This window comes from Aedes albopictus, chromosome 3, assembly GCF_035046485.1.
Source record: "Aedes albopictus strain Foshan chromosome 3, AalbF5, whole genome shotgun sequence".
In the NCBI taxonomy this organism is placed as follows: Eukaryota; Metazoa; Arthropoda; class Insecta; order Diptera; family Culicidae; genus Aedes; species Aedes albopictus.
In genome coordinates this window covers 205,461,142-205,482,959 of record NC_085138.1, presented here as the reverse complement: position 1 = coordinate 205,482,959, position 21,818 = coordinate 205,461,142, and the positions used below count along the sequence as shown (strand labels likewise).

General features: G+C 36.4%; 1 protein-coding gene and 1 long non-coding RNA gene across 2 annotated transcripts in view; one reads left to right on the top strand and one right to left on the bottom strand.

The window, feature by feature from the left end:
- Window positions 1-360: 360 nt before the first annotated feature.
- The window catches only part of LOC134291205 (uncharacterized), a 73,526-nt gene continuing 52,068 nt past the window's right edge, over window positions 361-21,818 (bottom strand). The window contains exons 10-12 of the mRNA XM_062858678.1: window positions 14,700-15,364; window positions 739-899; window positions 361-678 (exon numbers count right to left, since the gene is read on the bottom strand). Of these exons, the coding sequence (XP_062714662.1) occupies window positions 491-678; window positions 739-899; window positions 14,700-15,364 (1,014 nt within the window). The 3' untranslated portion in view covers window positions 361-490. The remainder of the gene's footprint in view (window positions 679-738; window positions 900-14,699; window positions 15,365-21,818) is intronic.
- On the top strand, window positions 15,371-16,996 carry LOC134291209 (uncharacterized). The gene is made up of 2 exons (XR_009998974.1): window positions 15,371-16,410; window positions 16,476-16,996. It is a non-coding gene; the product is annotated as an uncharacterized LOC134291209 (long non-coding RNA).

The window sequence follows — 21,818 nt, the reverse complement described above, 5'->3', positions numbered from 1 at the left end:
ATTCAAGTTTAGATGCATTTCGCCATACAAAATTAAATTGATTTACTCCTGCTGATCAAAACTGTGGCTGCGCGCAAAGCGGGTAGTCCATTAGGGCTATATTGTTTACGTTTCATAGAGAAATCGACGGGTGCCCAAGCAACACACATGTTATATAAGACAAGTTTTGGTTATATAGAAGTTAATTTTACGTAATTCTAACATTGTGTTGAAATAACGTTAAATAAACTTTTATACAACCAAAACTCGCGCTGTCGTAACTTTTATATAACATGTGTGTTGCTTGGGTGTCCTTCTCGCTCCGGTGTCCTTTTAGCCCCGGGGCCCCCTAAATGACTTCGAATATAATAAATACCCAAATTTGAACGTGTTTTTGCATTTTTATTGCTATAAATAAAATATCATAAACATATAAAATAACAATTTTAACGGATCTGACGGTGTTTAAATTAAACTATATGTACAACAATAAATTGCATGTTATTTTATTCTATACACAACTAAACTTGATACCATCTTCACTCGAAAAGCAGTTTTGACAGTGTAACTTATATTTTCTCACACGGACATCTGTACCGGAGAAACCATCGCCGAGACGTGTGTGACAAACACAACACTTGAAACAATCGATGTGATATAACAAACCCAAGCTTTCGATAACCATAGCTGCTCCACGCCCTAAAAATAAACAACAATATAATAATGTTAGCCCACAATGACAAAAAAAAACACATTCACCTAATTCATTATTGCAGTGAGAACATTTTTTCTTTCCACTAACACTAAGAACTTTTTCATCCTGATCGGATAAGCGATGATTATTTTGTGTGTTGAATTTTTCAGGTTTAACCGCACTTTCGTTAGTCGCTTTGCGTGCTTGACAGGGTCCTTCGGGATGCCTATGAAGAAAAACATTTAAGATTACACATCACATCAAATTGGAATAAGCATTTTTATCTAAACTAAAAGCACTTTGTTTTTACACATATATATGATTACACAGAATATGTTATATTAACGCGTAACTTGTTACAGGTTATGGACAGCGCCAATAATTAGTTATAGTTTGTATTTTTTCTCCAAAATCGAAACAACAAAACCTATGTGTTACCTACCTCAGATAAACAAAAAAATGTAACGACTGAATGATCACGCATGTCTAGTTAGGTATGTTGGAAAAACGAAAGGTTAACTTTCCGCAAAGATAACTGTTCAAGTTCCTCAATATTTGAAGCTCTAACTAAATGATTGTGGAATATGTATAATGTTCACATAAACGTCTGAGTCACTAAAATGCCCATTTGGGACAGCATATTGTATCTTTCGAGTCAGTTTAACACGTTGGAACCAGAGGGATTATACCGTAAACGTACCATACATTGCGCACCTAAGGCCTAACTTTGCGCACTTTTCAAAAAATTGTTAAACGATATTGCTGATGCATAATGCAAACTTTTTTCTACAGAATACAAGCTATTGATTGTGGCCATGTGGGGAAAATACGAATGTAGAAAGAAATTGGTTTTAGAGGAGTGCAATGCGCAATGTTTTGCAATGCTGATGGAAATCCTGTGGGGTACAAAGCGAGGCTAATGGCAAAAGGTTTTCTGTGACTCTGTGAGCGTGAACACGTGGATTATGAGGAAACTTTCGCTCCAGTGACAACATTGGCAACTATTATGACATTACAGTAACTGGCGATAGCTAATACGGAGGATTTATTGGTGTTTCAAATGGATGCCCGAGCAGAGTCCAACAACTAAATGATAGCAAAGCGAAAACTCGATTTGTATTCAGCAGCAAAGAGATATCACATTTTGATATCAGATTGTCGTGACTAAATTTGATTACAAATTTAGATTTCGTTTTGCTGTCACTTCAAACTATTATAAAAAATAAGTTATTAAGGTATTTCAAAACTTCTAGCCAACCTTGTTTAAATAACTCTAAGGGCCGATTTCTTCACCTATCCGGCTTAACGACGTAAGCCTGGTTTATCTTAAACCACACTTAAAGTTAAGCCAAATTCTTAAGCCAGGTTTAAATATATGCATTTCTTCACACCGGCTTAGCAAATGAAGGCGATGGCTTACGCTAAGCCAAGCTTAACGAAATTTCCCATATCATTCCAGTGACTTTCCAATGGAAACGTCATTTTAAGCCGCCGATATTTTGAAATGCCCGTTATATGTAGTATGGAGTAACAACAACAAAAATTTTAGCAGAAAAAGCAGAATCGCTCGGCAATGTTTTCGGATGCAGAAGGAAATTAACAATGATGAACTACCTAGACTGTTGATATTTTACCCAACGCTAGTTTCGAAGATCTTCGATTTAGTACCTACTCCACATGATCGTTCCACAACATTTGGTGTTCGAATTTGCCTTTCATTGTACAAAGTTGGAGTGCCACATTGCAGAAAATATAATTTCGTCCTATCTAGATTAAATGTCATTGAATATCTTCGAAAAAGGTAATTAATATTAATCATGCAAAAATGGGATCAAAAGATCGAGTATTGCAACGAGTTACAAAATATTTTTGTAATGAAAAACGAATCACTAGAATATGATCATCTCCATCAGTACCATCGTGCTTTGCGGTGGTTCGGTGGGAACGGTCATGTTCATCATGCTAGACTAGACACTAAATTTTGATCATGCAAGCTACAGCCGAAATCAGTTGCATGAATCATTGAATTGCAAATGTATAGTACCAAAAACTAGTCCGTTGTGATATAAATCAAATTTCATAGTGCTGAGTAGCAAAAGGATATTTAAAATCCACTTGCGTCATTTTTAGATAGGGGAATTTTTGACAGTTTTGTTCTCGTCATGGGAGGTTTTATGAAACCTCTTGAACTCAAAGCTGGCCTCAAATCCTTCCAAAATAAGCTGAATGATAGGGCCACGCCCATGTTTCAGGTATTTGGCCGACAAAAAACCACACGATGAAGAGAACAAACCTGCCGAAAATATCCAACGTCACCCCATTAGTTATTCAAAGTAAGTTTTAGAAGTACAACACGAATAATACTTTTTATATTTATAATGAGTCAAAATGTTGAATATTCGATGGGCTAAACGTGCTTTGAACTAAGTATTTGTAAGAAATCAGTGTATAACAAGTTATTAGAAGATTTTTTTTTTTGATTGTCATCCTAAGTTTGTTTGTTAAAAAAAATAATATCTCTTGAACCATAAGAGGCAAAAATATGTTTATTGTGACCTGAAATTATGGAAGGACCGGACGAAATAAATAGAAACTTCAATGCTAATGTACTTTCGGCTTCCAAATCAAGATGAAAAATTTCCAAAACCTTCAACACGGTGCCTTTTTGAAGACTTTTAATTTAATATAAAAACTCGATTGTTCCAAAAATCGATGTCGAATATTTTATATTGACGACGCGCCGGCTGTAGATAATCATTTTCTTTATCATCGCCTTCATCCGTATCCAAACGTTTTACAATGGACTACCCGCTTGACGCGCAGCCACAGTTGATCAGCAGGAGTAAATCCATTTAATTTTGTATGGTGAAAAGCATCTAAACTTGAATTACTTGAAATAGAAAGCTCTTCCTAAAAAAATATTTGGTAGGCATAATAGTGGTTGCCATTGTGCACAACCACTATCAAATATTTTTTCGAATAATGTATTCTCCTTCGAGAAATGTGCCTTTAGATGCTATTCGCCATACAATATTTTTGCGATTTACTTTTAGCGGTTTTTCGCGCATAGAAGCTAGCGCCACATTGGTCGATGCGGAGAGTAGGAAAACAGCCGATGTAGGTAGTTAATTGCATCGTTCCTAAGTGTACATGTTTTAATAAAAAAGATTTCTGCTGTTCAAAAATGTATCCAAGAAGCAGGTGAAGAAACCCAAACTCTGCAATTTGCGGTCTAAGCCTGGCTTAGCGCTGCTAAGCCACCTCAGAGCACCGCTTAAAATAAGCCACACTTAACGTAAACCGTAGCTTTAGTAAACCGGGTTTAGTGGTTAAGCCGAGGTGAAGAAATCGAAAAAAAATTAAGCCCGGCTTAAAATTTTGCTAAGCCTGGTTTAAAATTTAAGCCCGGGTGAAGAAATCGGCCCTAAGAACAAAGATTTTTGATTTACTATACCGTCAAGTCGCCATTCACCGTGGGGGCTCCATTCACCGTGGGCCTTGGAATATTTTTTCATTATTTCCATATTACAATGGAATCGTATGACAATTTCACTTTGATTTCACCAATACAACACTAATGAATTGTTACCATGTCAAAACGCGGGTTAGAAACTTTTTACAGTACCATTTTGACACTAAAGTGTGTTTACATGAAGCAATATTTTGCTCGTGCACTGCATTCGTAGTAAAAAAAAACAAAAACTGCGCTTACATGATTTAAGTTATTAACTAAATGTAGTTATGAAATTATTTCACCAAGAAGCAATTAAATTCACCTATCAGGTATGTATTTTGCAATATCGAAGCAAGTTTACCAAGAAAGTACGATTCCACTTATTTTTGAATTGAAACAAAAGTGCCCGTTAAATGGGTAGTGGTAGTAGGGGCAATATGACCATACGGGGCAATATGAGCCACCCTAAATATGGCCTTATTATCAAGTTTTATTCTGTTCAAAGCCTTAGGATCTTTTATAGAGTGCTTCAATCATGTCACACTGTAAAAACCGTACCAAAATTCGATTCTGAAATGCAAATATTAATGAAAATGTAATTTTTTGCTACGAACGCAAAAATCATATAAGATTCAAAACTCCAAAATAAGCTTTTAACAGATAACTCCCAACTGCCCAGGTAAATATTCCATTACAGTTGATACTCCTACTATTACTGAGCAGTTTGTGAACAAGTGTGCATTTTTTCGAAACTGAAATTACAATAAAACAAGAATTTTCCGAAATTAGTCTCTACGGGGCAATATGGTCATACCTGCTCGGACCAACATGATCGGTTTTATTTTGTAACCTAATCTCAAAATTTTGCTGTCAAAACATGAACATTATCTGCAGAACCATGGTTCATTACTGATGTGAGGTTACAAGCGGCGATCGGAACGAAAAACTTGGTCACATAGCAGCCTGAACGCCGCCAAGACACAGGCGTCACTACAGAATACATCCCCATCTCAAACGTTGAATGAAACCGGATATTTGCGGTCTTCGCATGGAACGATATCCTCTTTGGCAACGGCCAAGGAAAGTTGTTTTAGGAACCGTCCATAAATGACGTACATTGGAGGGGGAGGGAGGAGTTCTTGATATTGTTACGAGCCATGCATTAGGTATGTGAAAACAAATTACAGATAGGGAGGGACTATAGAAAATTGGCCAAAAATGGTACGTAATTTGTAAGTGCTCCCTTACTGTGTCTCCCTTCGTCTAGAAATCCTCTACATAGAGATGAGCGGAAGTTACATACGTCGATTTGGCAACGCTGTTTGTTTTGTTTACAACAGCTGCAAACACTTGCTACAAAGCTAGATGTTCAAACTTTGTGCGTGACTTCGTTGTGGTTCAAGTTGTTTTGTTTACATTTTCTAACTATGGTAGAATTTTTTTTTCAAAATTTTGTTGAAATAGCGGAGAAATCTAAGAAATCTGAAATTCAATGCAAAAGTGATGCGCTAATTATATCGGCAGAAGTGAAGCAAGAAGCGCAATGGAAGTTTTTTCGACAAGTGCAGCAACAAAAGTGTCCTCATAAGCATGAGCTTTTGAAAGCAGAATTAATAAAATTTTATCTTTTTATTAAACATACATTGCCGCCAATATCTCGATATTAAAAATAAATAATTTTAATTTATTTAGTTCCGATTATTGCAATACCGTTTAAACGACGCCTTCCTACGAACGATAAGCATGTTCATTTGGCTCACACTTTGACAGTTCTCTCTGCATGATTGGCTCACAATGGCCGCCTCCGCAGATCTCTATAATGTAGGATTACTACCTTCGTCCGTTCATCCTCAGAGTGTGAGAGATGGAACCAATGCCATCGATGCCATTCTTGGATTCATGCCTGTGATGGAAACATGTGCCTACGTTGATTTGAACATTTGATGCGTTTGTAAAATGCGATGAAATCTGCTTATGTTTCTTTATTATTTTAAAACGAAAACAATCGAACTTGTATAAAATACACTAAATTGTTGTCAAATAATCATATTGTTCTATTTCTCATTTGTTACGAAACATTGTTTAAAAAAACAAAAGAGTTTTAAATGGTGGCTCATATTGCCCCGCCTGGTGGCTCATATTGCCCCGTATAGCTGGGAAACTCATGAAAATCAATAGTTTTCAAAAGTACCCAACAATTAACAAAAAGTTTTTTTCATAATTTATCGACGCAATATGAAGGGAAAGGCGCAGTATCATAACGTCCGAGGCCATACAGTCCCAGGACTTTATGGCGCATTTTTCCGGGGCATAACGTCCGAACTTGCAGATATGCCACGAAGTCCAAGGAAAGAAGGCACATAGGATATTATGACGCATCCAAACTTTTGGACGCTATTTCGCAAAAAAAACGCGACTTAATGTCCGGGACTGTATGGCCTCGGACGTTGTGACCCGGCCCCGAAGGGAAACACTCTTAAGCATGGTTCAATTACATTAATAAATTATTTATTGAGTTTTTCTGTGCATTTCAGAACGATTTCCTTAGATGGCCCATATTGCCCCGATCACCCCTACCCTAAAAATCAATGGTCTCCATTCACCGCGCCCGATGTTGCTCCATATAAGTATAAAAATTTGAACATTCGTTTTTTCTAAATAAATCTTGCAAGTTATTACTCAAAATGAATATAAACGACGAAAATTGACTTTGCTAGGTGGTTTTGATCATTTTCAAACAAAAGAGAAGGTATCCTCTGATACACGGTGAATGAATACCCACTACCACGGAATCAGGCGGCCTTCCCATCCTCTACTAAATGTACTATACTACATCATTAATTTTTGTGAAAAAATTTCTACTTTTGTGGTTATTACTTTATATCTAACCAATAATGAAGGCAATTAACAGCGGTCCCGAGCAAAGTCTAACAACAAAATGATAGCAAATCGAAAACACGATTTGTAATCAGATTTGATATCAGATTGTCTTGATTTAATTTGATTTCAAATTTTGATTTCGTTTTGCTGTCACTTCAACTTATTATAAATATTGTAATTTCAAAACTTCTAGGCGACGTTGTATAATACAACTGCTATACCATCAGTGCAATTAACATATTGCATTTTATTTTCATATCATTCGAAAAACTCTACATTTACGATTTTTCCATTTTTCGCACTGATAGCAAAAACAGTTATCAATTTGATATCACTGATGGCAGGAATTGCTTTCAACTTGCTGTTACGGAAACATTTTTCTGCTCTCATTTTTGATGTTTTAACCGTTAAAACGACCAAAATGACAACAACCTGAGTTACCATAATTTGCAATATCACAAAATTTCACTTTACGAAAGAAATTGAAGCAAGAAAAAAAAAGTAGTGCGACAAACTCGGCGACAAATTTCTCTTGATTTTATTTTTATCACAATAATTCAAATCACTGTCTACTGTCAATATGTTTGCGATATGTTGTGATATTCTGAAAAAGTTTGTTATTATTTGTCCAGCTACTTATGAAATTCTAAGTTTTACCCTCAAAACATTTTTTGTGCAATTCCTTAAAAAATTACCGGAAATTCTGAACAAAATCTTTGGCTGAAATCTAGAGGAAAGAGTTCCTTTCAGTTTCAGAGGAAACTCTATCAATTGCCGAGTGAAACAGTTCCTGCTGAATTCGTTTTTATTCTGTCCAGAGGTTTTGAATACATTTTGAAAATTTTTCTTTAGAGTTCTTGGAAGAAATTGGTTTCGAAATTTTGAAGTATTTTTGGCATTCTTGAGTGTGATTTTACTTAGGCACCTTACGACTTACTCAAATCGGAGAACACCAACACTGTTGAAACATTTTTTTAAGGAATTCTAGCTAGATTATTTTGAAGGGTTTCATTCCGATTTATTTTTAATTGAGAGATTGGCATACTAAAATAACGATGAATGGTGACCTCCTGATTAAATTTACAGATTATTTGAAAAATTTTGCGAAGAAATTTATCCGGGTTTTCCGCTAAAGATTTTCAAGATATTTAACGGGAAATTTTATTGGAACTTAAATAAGAAATTTTCTCGGGAGCTTACCATGGACTCCCACCAATATTTCTTCAGCATTTTGTATATGAATTTCTTTTTTGATTTCGGAATTTTGTAAAACTCCTCTAGCAGTTGCGCAAGAACAAGTTTTTATTAATTGTTCATTCTTCATGGCGATCGACCAGCAACTTCTCCAGAGATTGCACCAGGATTTCGTAGAAGCGACACAATCGATTGCACTACAAATTTTACTGAAAGTTTAAAAAAATAGCTTTAAATCCTTCTTGAAGTTTCACTATGAACTCTGGAATAAATTTCAACCAAATCTGAGATCTAATGTCCTGAAAAGCTGTTTTACTTTATATAAGCTTCATTTATCATTTAGGGGATTCATTAAACAGATTCAATAACTGCGTAAGCGATGATTATGTGATTATTCAAATGTTTCATGAAATTGCGAATGAAATAATCCAAGATTGCCTTGGTGATCGCGACGTTTAATCAGAATAATAAATAATCAGCGGTTTACGCTGTTAACTGAATCCCCCCTATTTTTTTTTATTATTTATTTGCATTGGCAAAAATATATTCTCTTCATAACTAAAAAAACTAAAGATTTTCAAGATATTTAACGGGAAATTTTATTGGAACTTAAATAAGAAATTTTCTCGGGAGCTTACCATGGACTCCCACCAATATTTCTTCAGCATTTTGTATATGAATTTCTTTTTTGATTTCGGAATTTTGTAAAACTCCTCTAGCAGTTGCGCAAGAACAAGTTTTTATTAATTGTTCATTCTTCATGGCGATCGACCAGCAACTTCTCCAGAGATTGCACCAGGATTTCGTAGAAGCGACACAATCGATTGCACTACAAATTTTACTGAAAGTTTAAAAAATAGCTTTAAATCCTTCTTGAAGTTTCACTATGAACTCTGGAATAAATTTCAACCAAATCTGAGATCTAATGTCCTGAAAAGCTGTTTTACTTTATATAAGCTTCATTTATCATTTAGGGGATTCATTAAACAGATTCAATAACTGCGTAAGCGATGATTATGTGATTATTCAAATGTTTCATGAAATTGCGAATGAAATAATCCAAGATTGCCTTGGTGATCGCGACGTTTAATCAGAATAATAAATAATCAGCGGTTTACGCTGTTAACTGAATCCCCCCTATTTTTTTTTATTATTTATTTGCATTGGCAAAAATATATTCTCTTCATAAAGGGCCCCACAAAACTGTGGCCTCGGGCCCCCACATTTGTAAATCCGGCCCTGGGTAGGATAAGGGAAAAAACAAGATTCTTTATGTTCCAACCTGTTATCAAAAAGTAGATATTTTAACAAAATCATTGACAACTAAAACATTTAAAAAGTTTCACAGGATTGGTTTGCTGTAGATTTTTCAAGCACGTCCTTTGAAGCTAATCAAAGGAACTGTTGATTTTGGTACTTGTGAGATTTCTAAGTTACACCTAGTTACTGTTATCGAGTCATCCCCGTTTGACATAATGCCATGTGGCATAAAGTCGTTAAGCATACAGTCATTTGGCTTAAAATTCGTTTGGCATAATTCTAAATTAAAGACAAATAAAGTTGAATACCGTGTATGCACCAAACTTTGCGCAGTTAAGAAAAATCAAATTTCTAGTCGTTATAAAAATTACAAACAAACAAAATATACCTATCATGAACAACATGCTTATACGATAGACTAATGATCCTTCTTTGAGTCTGCAATAGAAATCTTCGATTGTTCCTAACTTTGCGCATGGTGTGCCTAACTTTGCGCATGCTATGAATTGCTCAAAAAAGTCATCAAAAATTCTATTATTTAATGTTTTTCAATTAAACTAAAGTTATTCAGGTAGTGTGCCCTTAAATGATCTTTGTTGAAATACTTTGTTCTAGAAGGGAGGGGAACCAAGGTCTCCGGAGTTCTTGAATTCGTCTGCGGTTCGTAATAGACATTAACCGTGTGATAACCGTGTAATATGACGTCCATCTTTTGGGGGAAGGGGTTGGGGGTGTCCGAAAAAGTATGATATGCCATGTATTATGTATACTATCATGCGTGACGGACCCGACTAGAAGATTCTAACAAAAATATAACATAATTATAACAAACCATGATATGTATAACTAATGTCATTCAATAACTCATTGTGAAATAATTTAGTTCTGATTCTTTGACATTCAGAACATCATTTTACATAATTGTATCAAAATATGATAGAAACTAGTTTTCTTGAAGCTAAAATTTATATCATATTGTGTTATATTTGTGTTCTGATTATAACAAAATAGGTTATTATTTTGATTAGACCGGTGTACTTTTTGTTACTGTTTTAGTTATTTTAACATCATCCTGCATCTAGTTTTTAACAAAATAAGTTATAGAGAAATTTCATATCATCATAACACAATGTGTTATAAACTTGATATATTTTTCTAGTCGGGGAGGGACCAGGAGAGGAGGGAATTCTAAAATCCTAAAAAATGTGGACGTCAATCGGCCCTTAGGGGCGATTTCTTCACCCTGGCTTAAAGGTTTAACTATATGGGTAAGCCTGGCTTACCGGTTAAGCCAGGGTGAAGAAATCGCCCCTTAGGGCCGATTTCTTCACCCGGGCTTAAATTTTAAACCAGGCTTAGCAATATTTTAAGCCGGGCTTAACTTTTTTTTCAATTTCTTCACCTCGGCTTAACCACTAAACCCGGTTTATAAAGCTACGGTTTACGTTAAGTGTGGCTTATTTTAAGCGGTGCTCTGAGGTGGCTTAGCAGCGCTAAGCCAGGCTTAAGCCGCAAATTACAGAGTTTGGGTTTCTTCACCTGCTTCATAAATACATTTTTGAAACGGCAGAAAATGTTTTTTAAGAAACACGTACACTTAGGAACGATACAATTGTAAAACGTTTGGTTACGGATGGACACGATGATAAAGAAAATGATAACCTATAGTAGGCGGGTCGTCAATATAAAATATTCACATCGGGTTTGGGACAATCAAGTTTTTACATTAGATTGAAAGCCTTCAAAAAGGCACCGTGTTGATAGTTTTGGAAATTTTTCATACTGATTTGGAAGTCGAAAGAACATTTGCATTGAAGTTTCTATTTATTTTAACCCGGTCCATAATTTCAGGTCACAATAAACATTTTCGTCTCTTATGAATCAAGAGATTTTTTTTTTTACAAACTTAGGATGACACTCAAAAAAAATCTTCTAATACCTTTTTATACACTGATTTCTTATAAAAACTTAGTTCAAAACACGTTTAGCCCATCGAATATTCAACATTTTGACTCATAATTCTAAATATAAAAAGTTTCATTCGTGATGTACTTCTAAACATGACTTATTTTGAATACCTAATAGGGTGACGTTGGATATTATTGGCAGGTTTGTCCTCTGCGTCGTGGGGGTTTTTGTCGGCCAAAATGCCTGAAACATTGCCATATCATTCAGCTTACTTTGGAAGGATTTGAGGCCAACTTTGAGTTCAATAGATTTCTAAAAACCTCCCGTGACGAAAAAAAAAACAAAACTGCCGAAAACACGACGCAAGTGAATTTTAAATATCTTTTTGCAACTCAGCACTATGAAATTTGATCTATACTTGCCGTATCACAACGGACTAGTTTATCGTACTATACCAAACAATTGCAATATGATTCACAATGCAACTGATTTCGGTTGTATTATGAATCATAATGCAATTGTTTGATCCACAACCCGAGTTGTCACGGCTAGAGCTTGCCAAATTGTCACGGTTATGGTACAGCTTGCTTGATCAAAATTTAGTGTCTAGCATGATAGAACACATGACTGTTCCCATCGAACCACCGCGAAGCATGATGGTACTGATAGAAATGATCATATTCTAGTGATTTGTTTTCCATTGCAAAAATGTTTTGCAACTCGTTTCAAAATTCCATTTTTAAAGCGCACATTTAGGTAAGTAATCTCATTTTTTTTTTCATGATTAATATTAATAGGACACGATCGGTGAAGTATTAGATTTGTAGTAATGAGCTGAATTTGTGTATGGTGAGAAGGTGAATTCTGCAAAGAAATCGTGCAAAAAGCGTGGGTATTATGGCTCCTTGCCTAATTTGATGCTGTTTGAGCAAAACTTTAGAAAACTGTGTTGTTGTTTTGGCTATTTCTTGTTCCTCAATCAGTACAGCTTTCCAAAGTTTTGCTCAAACAGTATCAAATTAGGCAAGGAATCATAATATCCACGCTTTTTGCACGATTTCCTTGCAAAAACGGAGAATTAAACTTCTTACCATACAACAATTTAGCTCATTACTACAAATCTAGTGCTTCACCGATCGTGTCCTATTGCCTTTTTCGAAGATATTCGATGACACTGAATCTAGATAGGTCGAAATTACATTTTTGTAATTACGTTTCGAATGTGCTTACTTTTCAATCGGTGAAAAGGCAGTGAATTGGCCCTCCAACCAAACTTTAACAAGTGTGCCGAAAAGTACTACTTTTTGGCACTCTTAAGTGTGCCGAAAAGTAGTACTTTTCGGCACTGTTGTTTTATTGGACAATTTGCTCCTAGTTTGGCTTAATTTATCATATTTAACAAAGTTAATATGCCATAAATCTATAAATTTTATGTCCGCGCACGTCCTTTCGGTCACTTCCTGTATTATTTCTTCCAAAAACTTCTCTTAGAAGAAACAGTGCCAGACTGAACTGGACGGAAGCTTGAAAACTTGTGACAGCCATCTCGGTCTGTCCTGGTCTGTAGGCCTAGTGAAACGCCTACTTGATCGGATAATAGGCTAAGACGGCTAATACACGTGGAAGCCCGCTTGCATGTTTTCTCAGAATGTGCAGTTAAGGTTTTAATTACAAAAAACTTAGTATGCAACAAGTTGCAAAACTCGATTTTTTCAGCACAAGTTGTATTTATCCATCTCGGCAAGCCTGGTTGAATCAATGTACAACTCGTGCTGAAAAAATCTTCATTTTTGCAACTTGTGGCATAAATAACTATTTCAGCACTGCGAAAAACGTTCCGTTTCATATTTTAGTACAAGGCAGCGTGCATCGTATTAACGCATTTTTATATTAAAATCCTAAATTTTTTGCATGGTATTAAAAACACCAACGAATGAAATAAAAGTACAATAAACTGTTTCTATTAAGGGATTTCAGTTTCTAGTGTAACTTGAACGCTGTGGCTTTCATTGAATGTACACAGTTCATAATTTTAAACATATTCGAAAAATGGTCTGAACTCTGGAGCATCTCACGACAAACACATTTTCAAAAACTCACTATCGAAATGCAACTTTATTCGAAGGCGATTATGGGTATCAAAACATAAAATCAACGCCTTTTCTGCAATGTGGCACTCCAACTTTGTACAATGAGAGGCAAATTCGAACACCAAATGTTGTGGAACGATTATATGTAGTAGGTACTAAATCGTAGATCTTCGATACTAGCGTTGGGTAAAACATCAACAGTCTAGGTAGATCATTATTGTTAATTTCCTTCTGTATCCGAAAAAATTACCGAGCGCTTCCGCTTTTCCTGCTGCATATAACGGGCATTTCAAAATATCGGCGGCTTAAAATGACGTTTCCATTGGAAAGTCACTGGAATGATATGGGAAATTTCGTTAAGCTTGGCTTAGCGTAAGCCGTCGCCTTTATTTGCTAAACCGGTGTGAAGAAATGCAAATATTTAAACCTGGCTTAATAATTTGGCTTAACTTTAAGTGTGGTTTAAGATAAACCAGGCTTACGTCGTTAAGCCGGGTAGGTGAAGAAATCGGCCCTTAGACACTCATTGACGTCACCTGGCACCTTTCCACTCGAAAAATCATGCGCAACACGGTTGGAAAATGACAGTCAGGAAAAATGAAGTAAACAGCTTGAAATTTGTATGGCAATAAATTCTCTATTACTGAAATGAATTCGGAAGAAACGCATAGGGATGATGATTTTGTTTCTTTTTGCTCCAGGGTACAAATCGCTGCGATGCGGAACAAGTGCAACGCAGCAATTTGTCCGTACTAGAAAGCTGATTTTACTTCAAATGTAGTGGTGCCATCGCTGAGAAAACAAACTTTGTTTTCCTCCATTGTTTTGGATGTTAATACCTATAGATTTAAAAAGCTTTGTTCCGGGTTGATGCGATCAAATTTAAACCACAGACAAACAGACGTAACACTTGCAAAATTTCCATCGACCATGCTTTTAACGATCATTTTAAATTTTCATAGTTGTGGCTTTCACAACCAGAGGCGCGCGCATCGTTTCTCTATGCGTTTGACGTTTTACACTAGCGCCTTCTGTTGACGATATTGCACAACATATTGATTCGTGCAACTTTTCCACCAGGTGATGGTAGTGTGGACTGGGCGATGGATATCCATGAAAATCGATCAAGGTGTTACGTCTGTTTGTCTGTGTTTAACCTTTCCCCATACAACGTTGACCCTTACTTTAATGTGAATTTTTGTGCAAATATTAAAATTTAAATTTCAAGTCATATCCTTACCATCGTCGCTCGGAACCTATCCCTAGATTCTGCACTCGCTGTGTGATCGTTTGTATAACTGATTCTGGAAGTGACTTCCTGTTTTTGTTCTGAGTGTAACCTGACGTATGATTGCCTCTTACTGCTTGCTGTTGCTGTTCTATTCTGCGCTGCTCAGCTTCCTGGACAAACCAGTGGCGAGTGTATGAGTCACTGTTCCGATTAGCTGGTCTACTTGGTCTTACGTTCCATTGCGGTGAGCACTCCGTGTAACTCCGCTGCCGCAGCATACTGTCGTGTAATGGATAAAAATCCGGAGTAGTTTCACTAGTCTCGTGCGAAATTCTGTACTGATCCCAGTCGACTGGCGATTTATTTTTCGGCACACACTTTGTAAGATCTAAGCCACTCTCAGTCACATGATGGTTATTGTAAAGGCGGGGTTGATCACATATAGGCAAAATTTCATTAGATAATGTATTAATGTTATTGCATGCACTATGGAAGGCTATTTGGGATTCGCTCGACGATACTGTACTGCACATTATATCGCCGTAGTCTAAGTTTGATACATTCGACAAAGATTTACTGTGCTCGTTGTATGCATTGTACTGATCGTGCACGTATTGCGGAGAACGTAACGGTTTCGCTGGTGGAACTGGCGGCGGAATAGGGGATCGTATACCCTGTTGGAAAGCATTGAATAGTGTTATGCTGTATTTAATAATGTATTATAAAATAAAGAAAATGATACCACTTAGAGTAAACTACAAACTCATAAATATTGATCTTATTGAACTACCAAACTTTTGATAAGCCTTCTACCATTGAGTATTAGATGGTAATACCTATATGTACCTATATATACCCTATTACCCCATTACAGCAAAAATAACAAAATGAATGACGATAGTATGACGATGGTTGAAAGAATTTTTAATATACCGCATTTAGTTCACCACTGGACTGCGCACTCATTCTTCATAAGTGCAAAAACGTAAATAAAAGTGCGCGATTGCATCAAATCAAATTGATGTCTTCGGCGCCCTATTTCTTCGATGTATGCTGAAAAAGTGCTCCGAAGACATTAAATCCGTTTGATGCAATCGCGCACTTTTATTAACGTTTTCGCACTCTTGAAAACTAGTGCGATAGTCCAGTGGTGAACTAAATGCGCTATAATAATCTCAAATATTTAACGAAATATAGGGTCACGAAGCCATTAGCTTTCCTAAGTTTCCAAATTCATTCAATATGAAAATAAAGCGATTACAGCACCAATTAATTCCGTTCTTTTTTGTTAACATACGTGTGAATTCTTCTATTTGAGTACTATATATGCTTAGTAAGGGAACCGATACCCTAGTTTTTTTTTACTGAGAAGCTACAGCAAACATTAGTACACTGACAAAATTCCAATAATTTTTTATATGTGCCTAAACACATAATATTTTAAAAGTACAGCACTAATTAATATTATAATACAACGTCATACTGCGTATACTGATTGCTTTTATGATTTATGTGTGAAGACCACATAGTAAAAATCTATAGAGCTTCACACATAAATCATATATACGGGATGAACTATAATGAACAACAACGATGACGGCGGCATCAACAGCAGCAGCAGCTCGGAGTAACCGTCACCCGAACCTACCCGAACTACCATTTTGCAGGCAGGGAAAAAGAATGGTGTTTAGTTGAAGTGATTCTGCTGGTAAAGCGAACGGTAAATTGAAAATTTGTTTTGAATAAGCAATATTGCGATATTTATTTCAAGATTTTATTTTACAGTGCCCAAAAAGGATCGACAGGAATCGATTTCCCTTCTCGTTAGGGGGGTTTTCGATGTCATGGATCCGGCGGATCTGTCTGTTTTGGCGTCCGGTGCTGGATCTCCAATTTACTGATTAGCAGCAGTGAAAACTTCAACCGGATACGGAATCCGATTATTGAGATGATGAAGGTGCTGCGGAATTTGCAACGAAACCTACCTTGCACCGAAAAATGACAAACATGTCCGAACCTTGTCAGTACGACTAAAGTACGGAGCTTGGTACAAAGGAGGAAACGGATGCGGTGGAAATTACGGACGGAATCGTGCTATCGTTGGATGATCCGGTGAAGGATGTGCTGACGGTTATACAAGTGGTGTAGGCAATCGGGGTGGATACGCGTCGTTTTGGGCAATAGGCTTGTGGAGAGAGTCTGTTTCAGAACGAAACGAATGGAATATCCTCGTAAGCATGGAACGGATTATTGGAAATATTGTTGAAAGCAAATGAAACCAATAAATACCATGAATGCTGTGTCTATATTTTATTTACTCTATTTCATCATTAAAAATCAAAGGAAAATAGTCTTTAATTATCAAACATAGAAAAAGCAGTAAAAACAAAAGCAAAAAACAATTAGAAACACTATTGAAAACTATGTAAGTCGGTTCATTACATTCATATTTGATCATTTTTTAAATGTATATACTCGACACATAATATCGATAAGCGCGAAGTTCATCGTCGAATATGTGTCATACAAATAATGTTTATGTTTAGTTTCTAATTGCAAAAATCTATATCAGGTGACACATAAACCTAATATGGATAATTCTCTACACCAGAGATGGAAACACTCTCATCGTGAATCAACTCGCGAGTGTAAAACCAACAAACGGTTTACTCACGGTGCCGAGAGTAAGCCTTGTGTGAGTTTATTCGCACCCGCTTGCTTCATGAGTATGAAGCAAAACAAAAACAAAAACACTCATGAACTTTTATTCGCGAAGAACAAGTGGAGATGCGGGAATTGTATTTTAGTGCTATTTTAATAGCAAAACAAGTAATTATCCATCAGATAGTAGTGTTTTATGCTTCATTGTTCCTGAAAAGTAGAGCTGTCGGCACTGTAAATTCGTTTTTTAACAAAATTGAAAAATGTTCAGAGCTGCTTCGCGAATCAATCACGAGTGCGACCAGCTTCGTTAGCTCGCGAGTGAAGGAAGTGCGAATATATTCAGGCTTCTGTTGTTCACGAGTAAGATAGCTTTGCGTTTGTGTCTGCTCAGCTGCATTCCTCACTGTTTTCCATCACTGGTATACACTAGGCCTGTCCACCTTTTCAAAAATGTTCTCTGATTCTCAAGTCCACCCCCATATTTTGATTGGCATCCTAAAAGAAGTAACTAGCCAAAATTTCAGCCAAATCCATTGAAATTAAGAGGTGCATCAAATCAATTTTGTGTTTTTCGCTCGGTTTTTCGACTATTTTTGAACTTAAAAAATCATAACTACCGTGACCGGCCCTAATTTTGCGCAGCCCCTAATTCGGCGCACTTTCTCGAATATACTACAAAATCACGGACGCTAGTTCAATATTAGCTTCAAATATATTTTTTTGTAATTGCGTTGCGAATTTCCCTACTTTTGACTCGCGGAAACAATGTTAAAACGGCCTACTTTTCTTCACTGAAGCAAAGGTGCCGAAAAGTACTACTTTTCGGCACTCTTAAGAGTGCTGAAAAGTAATACTTTTCGGCACTTTTGCCAGCTTTGCCAGCCACTTTTGCCAGCACCGCTACTTCCGTAAATACAGTTGCTGCTTCTACATGCACTGAGCAGTTCGAATCCGAATCAGGACGATTCAGATTCTGATTTGAACTGCCAATCAGGCGTAGAAGCAGAAACTGAACCCACTTTTGCTGTTGCTTATGATGCTGCATGACGACGACGGGAGCTTGAAAACTTGCGACAGTTGGCCTACCATAGCCTACCTGATCGAAGAAAATACTATGCACTACGTCCTGTCGCGCATGGAGGCTCGCACGTGGTTGCTGCTGATACACGTTTATGTGGCTAGAGAGATTATACTGTACGGGTATTTTTGCAATTACAAAAAAAAAATGTATGCAACGCGTTACAAAACTCGATTTTTTCAGCACTCGTATTTATCGGCAAGCCTCGTTGGATAAACGTACAACTCGTGCTGAAAAAATCATCATTTTGCAACTTGTTGCATAAATAACTATTTGAATATTGTTTCAATAGTAATGAAAAAGTTTGGGAAGAAAATTTTTTCAAATCAACGACCATGATTTTGTAAAAAAATAAAATGATGTTGCAAGTACTGAAAATTGCCTGAAATCTGTGTCCGTTAGAGAAGCTGCTAAAAAGTTGCCTCATGAGCTGAAGCATTTTGCGACATAAATAATAAAGAGAATGTCTGCTTCTCCATGCGCATCCTGCACTGCTGTCTTCGAGGAATCAGAATCGGCAAAAAACAATTGAGTTTTCTTCTTTTTTTCTTAATCTTCTTGTTCTTCTTAGGTGCGCAGAATTAGGAACCGGTATTAAATAGTGGTCCTAATTCTGCGCAGACATTTCAACACTACAATTTGAACATATAATTTATAAACAAACATCATATAAATGCCACCATAGTTATAACTAGGATATTCTATGTTTCTAGCAATTCGGTGAATGTAATTACGTCTCAACAAGTTAGTTTATAAACTTCGAAGGCTAATTTACGATTCTTACATTTTTGATCTGATAGTTCGACCGGACTAATCACTTGTTTTAAACATTTGCTATCAACCTCGGGGGAAATTTTATGTATTCATGCAAGCATTCGTCAAATGCGATATATGATGTGAGTTTACATGATTTTTTTAAACAGTGGAAACCCTGGAGTTAGACAAGAAAGAAGTCTCAGTTTACAAACAAAGATTGTGTCACCTTGTAATGGCGAAAAAGTTTATATTGCCTTTAGAAATGAAAGTAGAATTTACTAATATGTGCATATGCGTATAACTAAAAAGCTCTACGTAGTAGTATTCGATAATGCTAATGCTATAAAACCCTTTTGTGTATTATGATTGAAATTCCCTTTGCTTAGTAATCAAAGTAGGTAGTATCAATGTTGGGGACATGCAAAGTTCCAATATGGTCGTAATGTAGTATAAAAGTTGAAAATGAAGAATTCAATTGAATTTCATCTACGAATCATGTTCTCATTACAATATGTTATCTTTTTGAAGTTTTTCCCATGTGCGCAGAATTAGGAACATTAGTGCGCAGAATAAGGAACATTCCAAAAAAAGGTGCGCAGAATTAGGAGCAGACACACTTTAGAATTTTATTGATTTTACATATAAATTGAGTGTTTTGTATAAGAATTATCCCTTATTTACAAAGCTAATAACTATGTGCGGTCAAAAATTCAGCCAAATCGGTTTGATTTGGAATTTGTTACAGCTGATTGAAATTGAAGAAGTCTTAGGTGCGCAGAATATGGGACCTCCACGGTACACTAAAACTTGTCAAAACTTCATTCTTTCGGCAGAAATTGAAAGCTATACTTATTTGCTACAACTTCTCCGAACAACGTTTGCCAATAAAATTGAAGGAAGCATGTGTAATTATCACATTTGTAATCAGAAAAACCTTAAAAAGTTGATTTTTTTGATAGATTTCGTTCTGGAACACCCTAATATACGTAATAAGTTGGATTTTTCAAAACTGCATCATATTGTCCAATGTTTTTTTTTGGTTATTTGCTTCTTTGACACCAGCATTGTAGGAGTTGAGCAAAAATAACTAAAATTCGTGAAAGCCAAAGGTGACCGAAAAACTAGCTTTTTGGGTGCAATCACGCCTTGGCGCACAAAAAGTGGCATCGCGTCAGCACTGATATGATAGCCAACACCTGTCATCACGCTTGTTTGTTATCACCCGTGGTAGGGGGAAGCCAAGGCAAACTACAAGGAAGCAAAGCTACTACGCTCAGTACAACTTCGCGCCACAGCGTGATTGCCTCCAAAAAGCTAGTTTTTAGGCCACATTTGGCTACAGCATTGGTGTCAAAGAAGCAAATAATCAAAAAACATGAGAGAATATGATGCCGTTTAAAAATATCGAACTTATTACGTATTACGGGTGTTCCAGAACGAAATCTATCAAAAAATCATCTTTTTAAGGTTTTTTCGATTACAAATGTTTCCTTCAATGGATTAAATGCTTTGGCTGTTTTCCTACTCTCCGCATCGACCAATGTGGCGCTAGCTTCTATGCGCGAAAAATCGCTAAAAGTATTGTCGCGCTTATCTTTTATTTGAGTCCTGCGGCGGTCGTACGCTCGCAAGGCATAGCGCCGCATGACAGTCGCAAGGCAAAACAAAAGAAAAAGTGTTCCCGCCAAAAACAAACGCACGTGGGTTTCGCGAAGTGACAGATGTTTTTGAATGTATTTGTGACGAACGGCAAGAGTAGCTCAGTGGAATGAGTGTTCTTGCTGTCAAACCCCATATAGTGGAATTATATACTTTTAAATCTGGTGACGCTGTTATGATTAGTGACTGTCGCGCTGATATCAGAAGCCAGAGGCAGATAATCGCCATATTCTGATTTTTCTTGAGAGGCATAATAAATCGCAAAAATATTGTATGGCGAATAGCATCTAAAGGCAAATTTATCGAAGTGGAATACATTATTCGAAAAAATATTTGGTAGTGGTTGTGCACAATGGTGACTACTATTAAGCCTACCAAATATTTTTTCAGTAAAAGCTTTCTATTTCAAGTAATTCAAGTTTAGATGCTTTTCACCATACAAAATAAAATTGATTTACTCCTGCTGATCAACTGTGGGTGTGCGTCAAGCGGGTAGTCCATTTTATTGGCACACGTTGTTCGGAGAAGTTGTAGCAAACAAGTATAGCTTTCAATTTCTGCCGAAAGAATTAAGTTTTGACAAGTTTTAGTGTAGTTATGATTTTTGGAAGTTCAAAAATAGTCGAAAAACACAAAATTGATTTGATGCACCTCTTAATTTCAATGGATTTGGCTGAGATTTTGACCAGTTACTTCTTTTAGGATGCCAATCAAAATATGGGACTTGAGAATCAAAGAACATTTTTGAAAATGTGGACAGGCCTAGTATACACATTTATGAAGTTAGCTTTAGTGAGGTATGAAAATTTGAAACATGTTTATAACCACAATCAAATAAAAATATTGATAGAATGCGAAGGCACAGTAAGTAATGTCTACATTAATGCACGATATAAGGGCGCGATGTTACAAATACCAGGCTGCAAAACGGTGAGTCAAAAAGGAGAGCGTCCAACATAGTTATGGTCCTC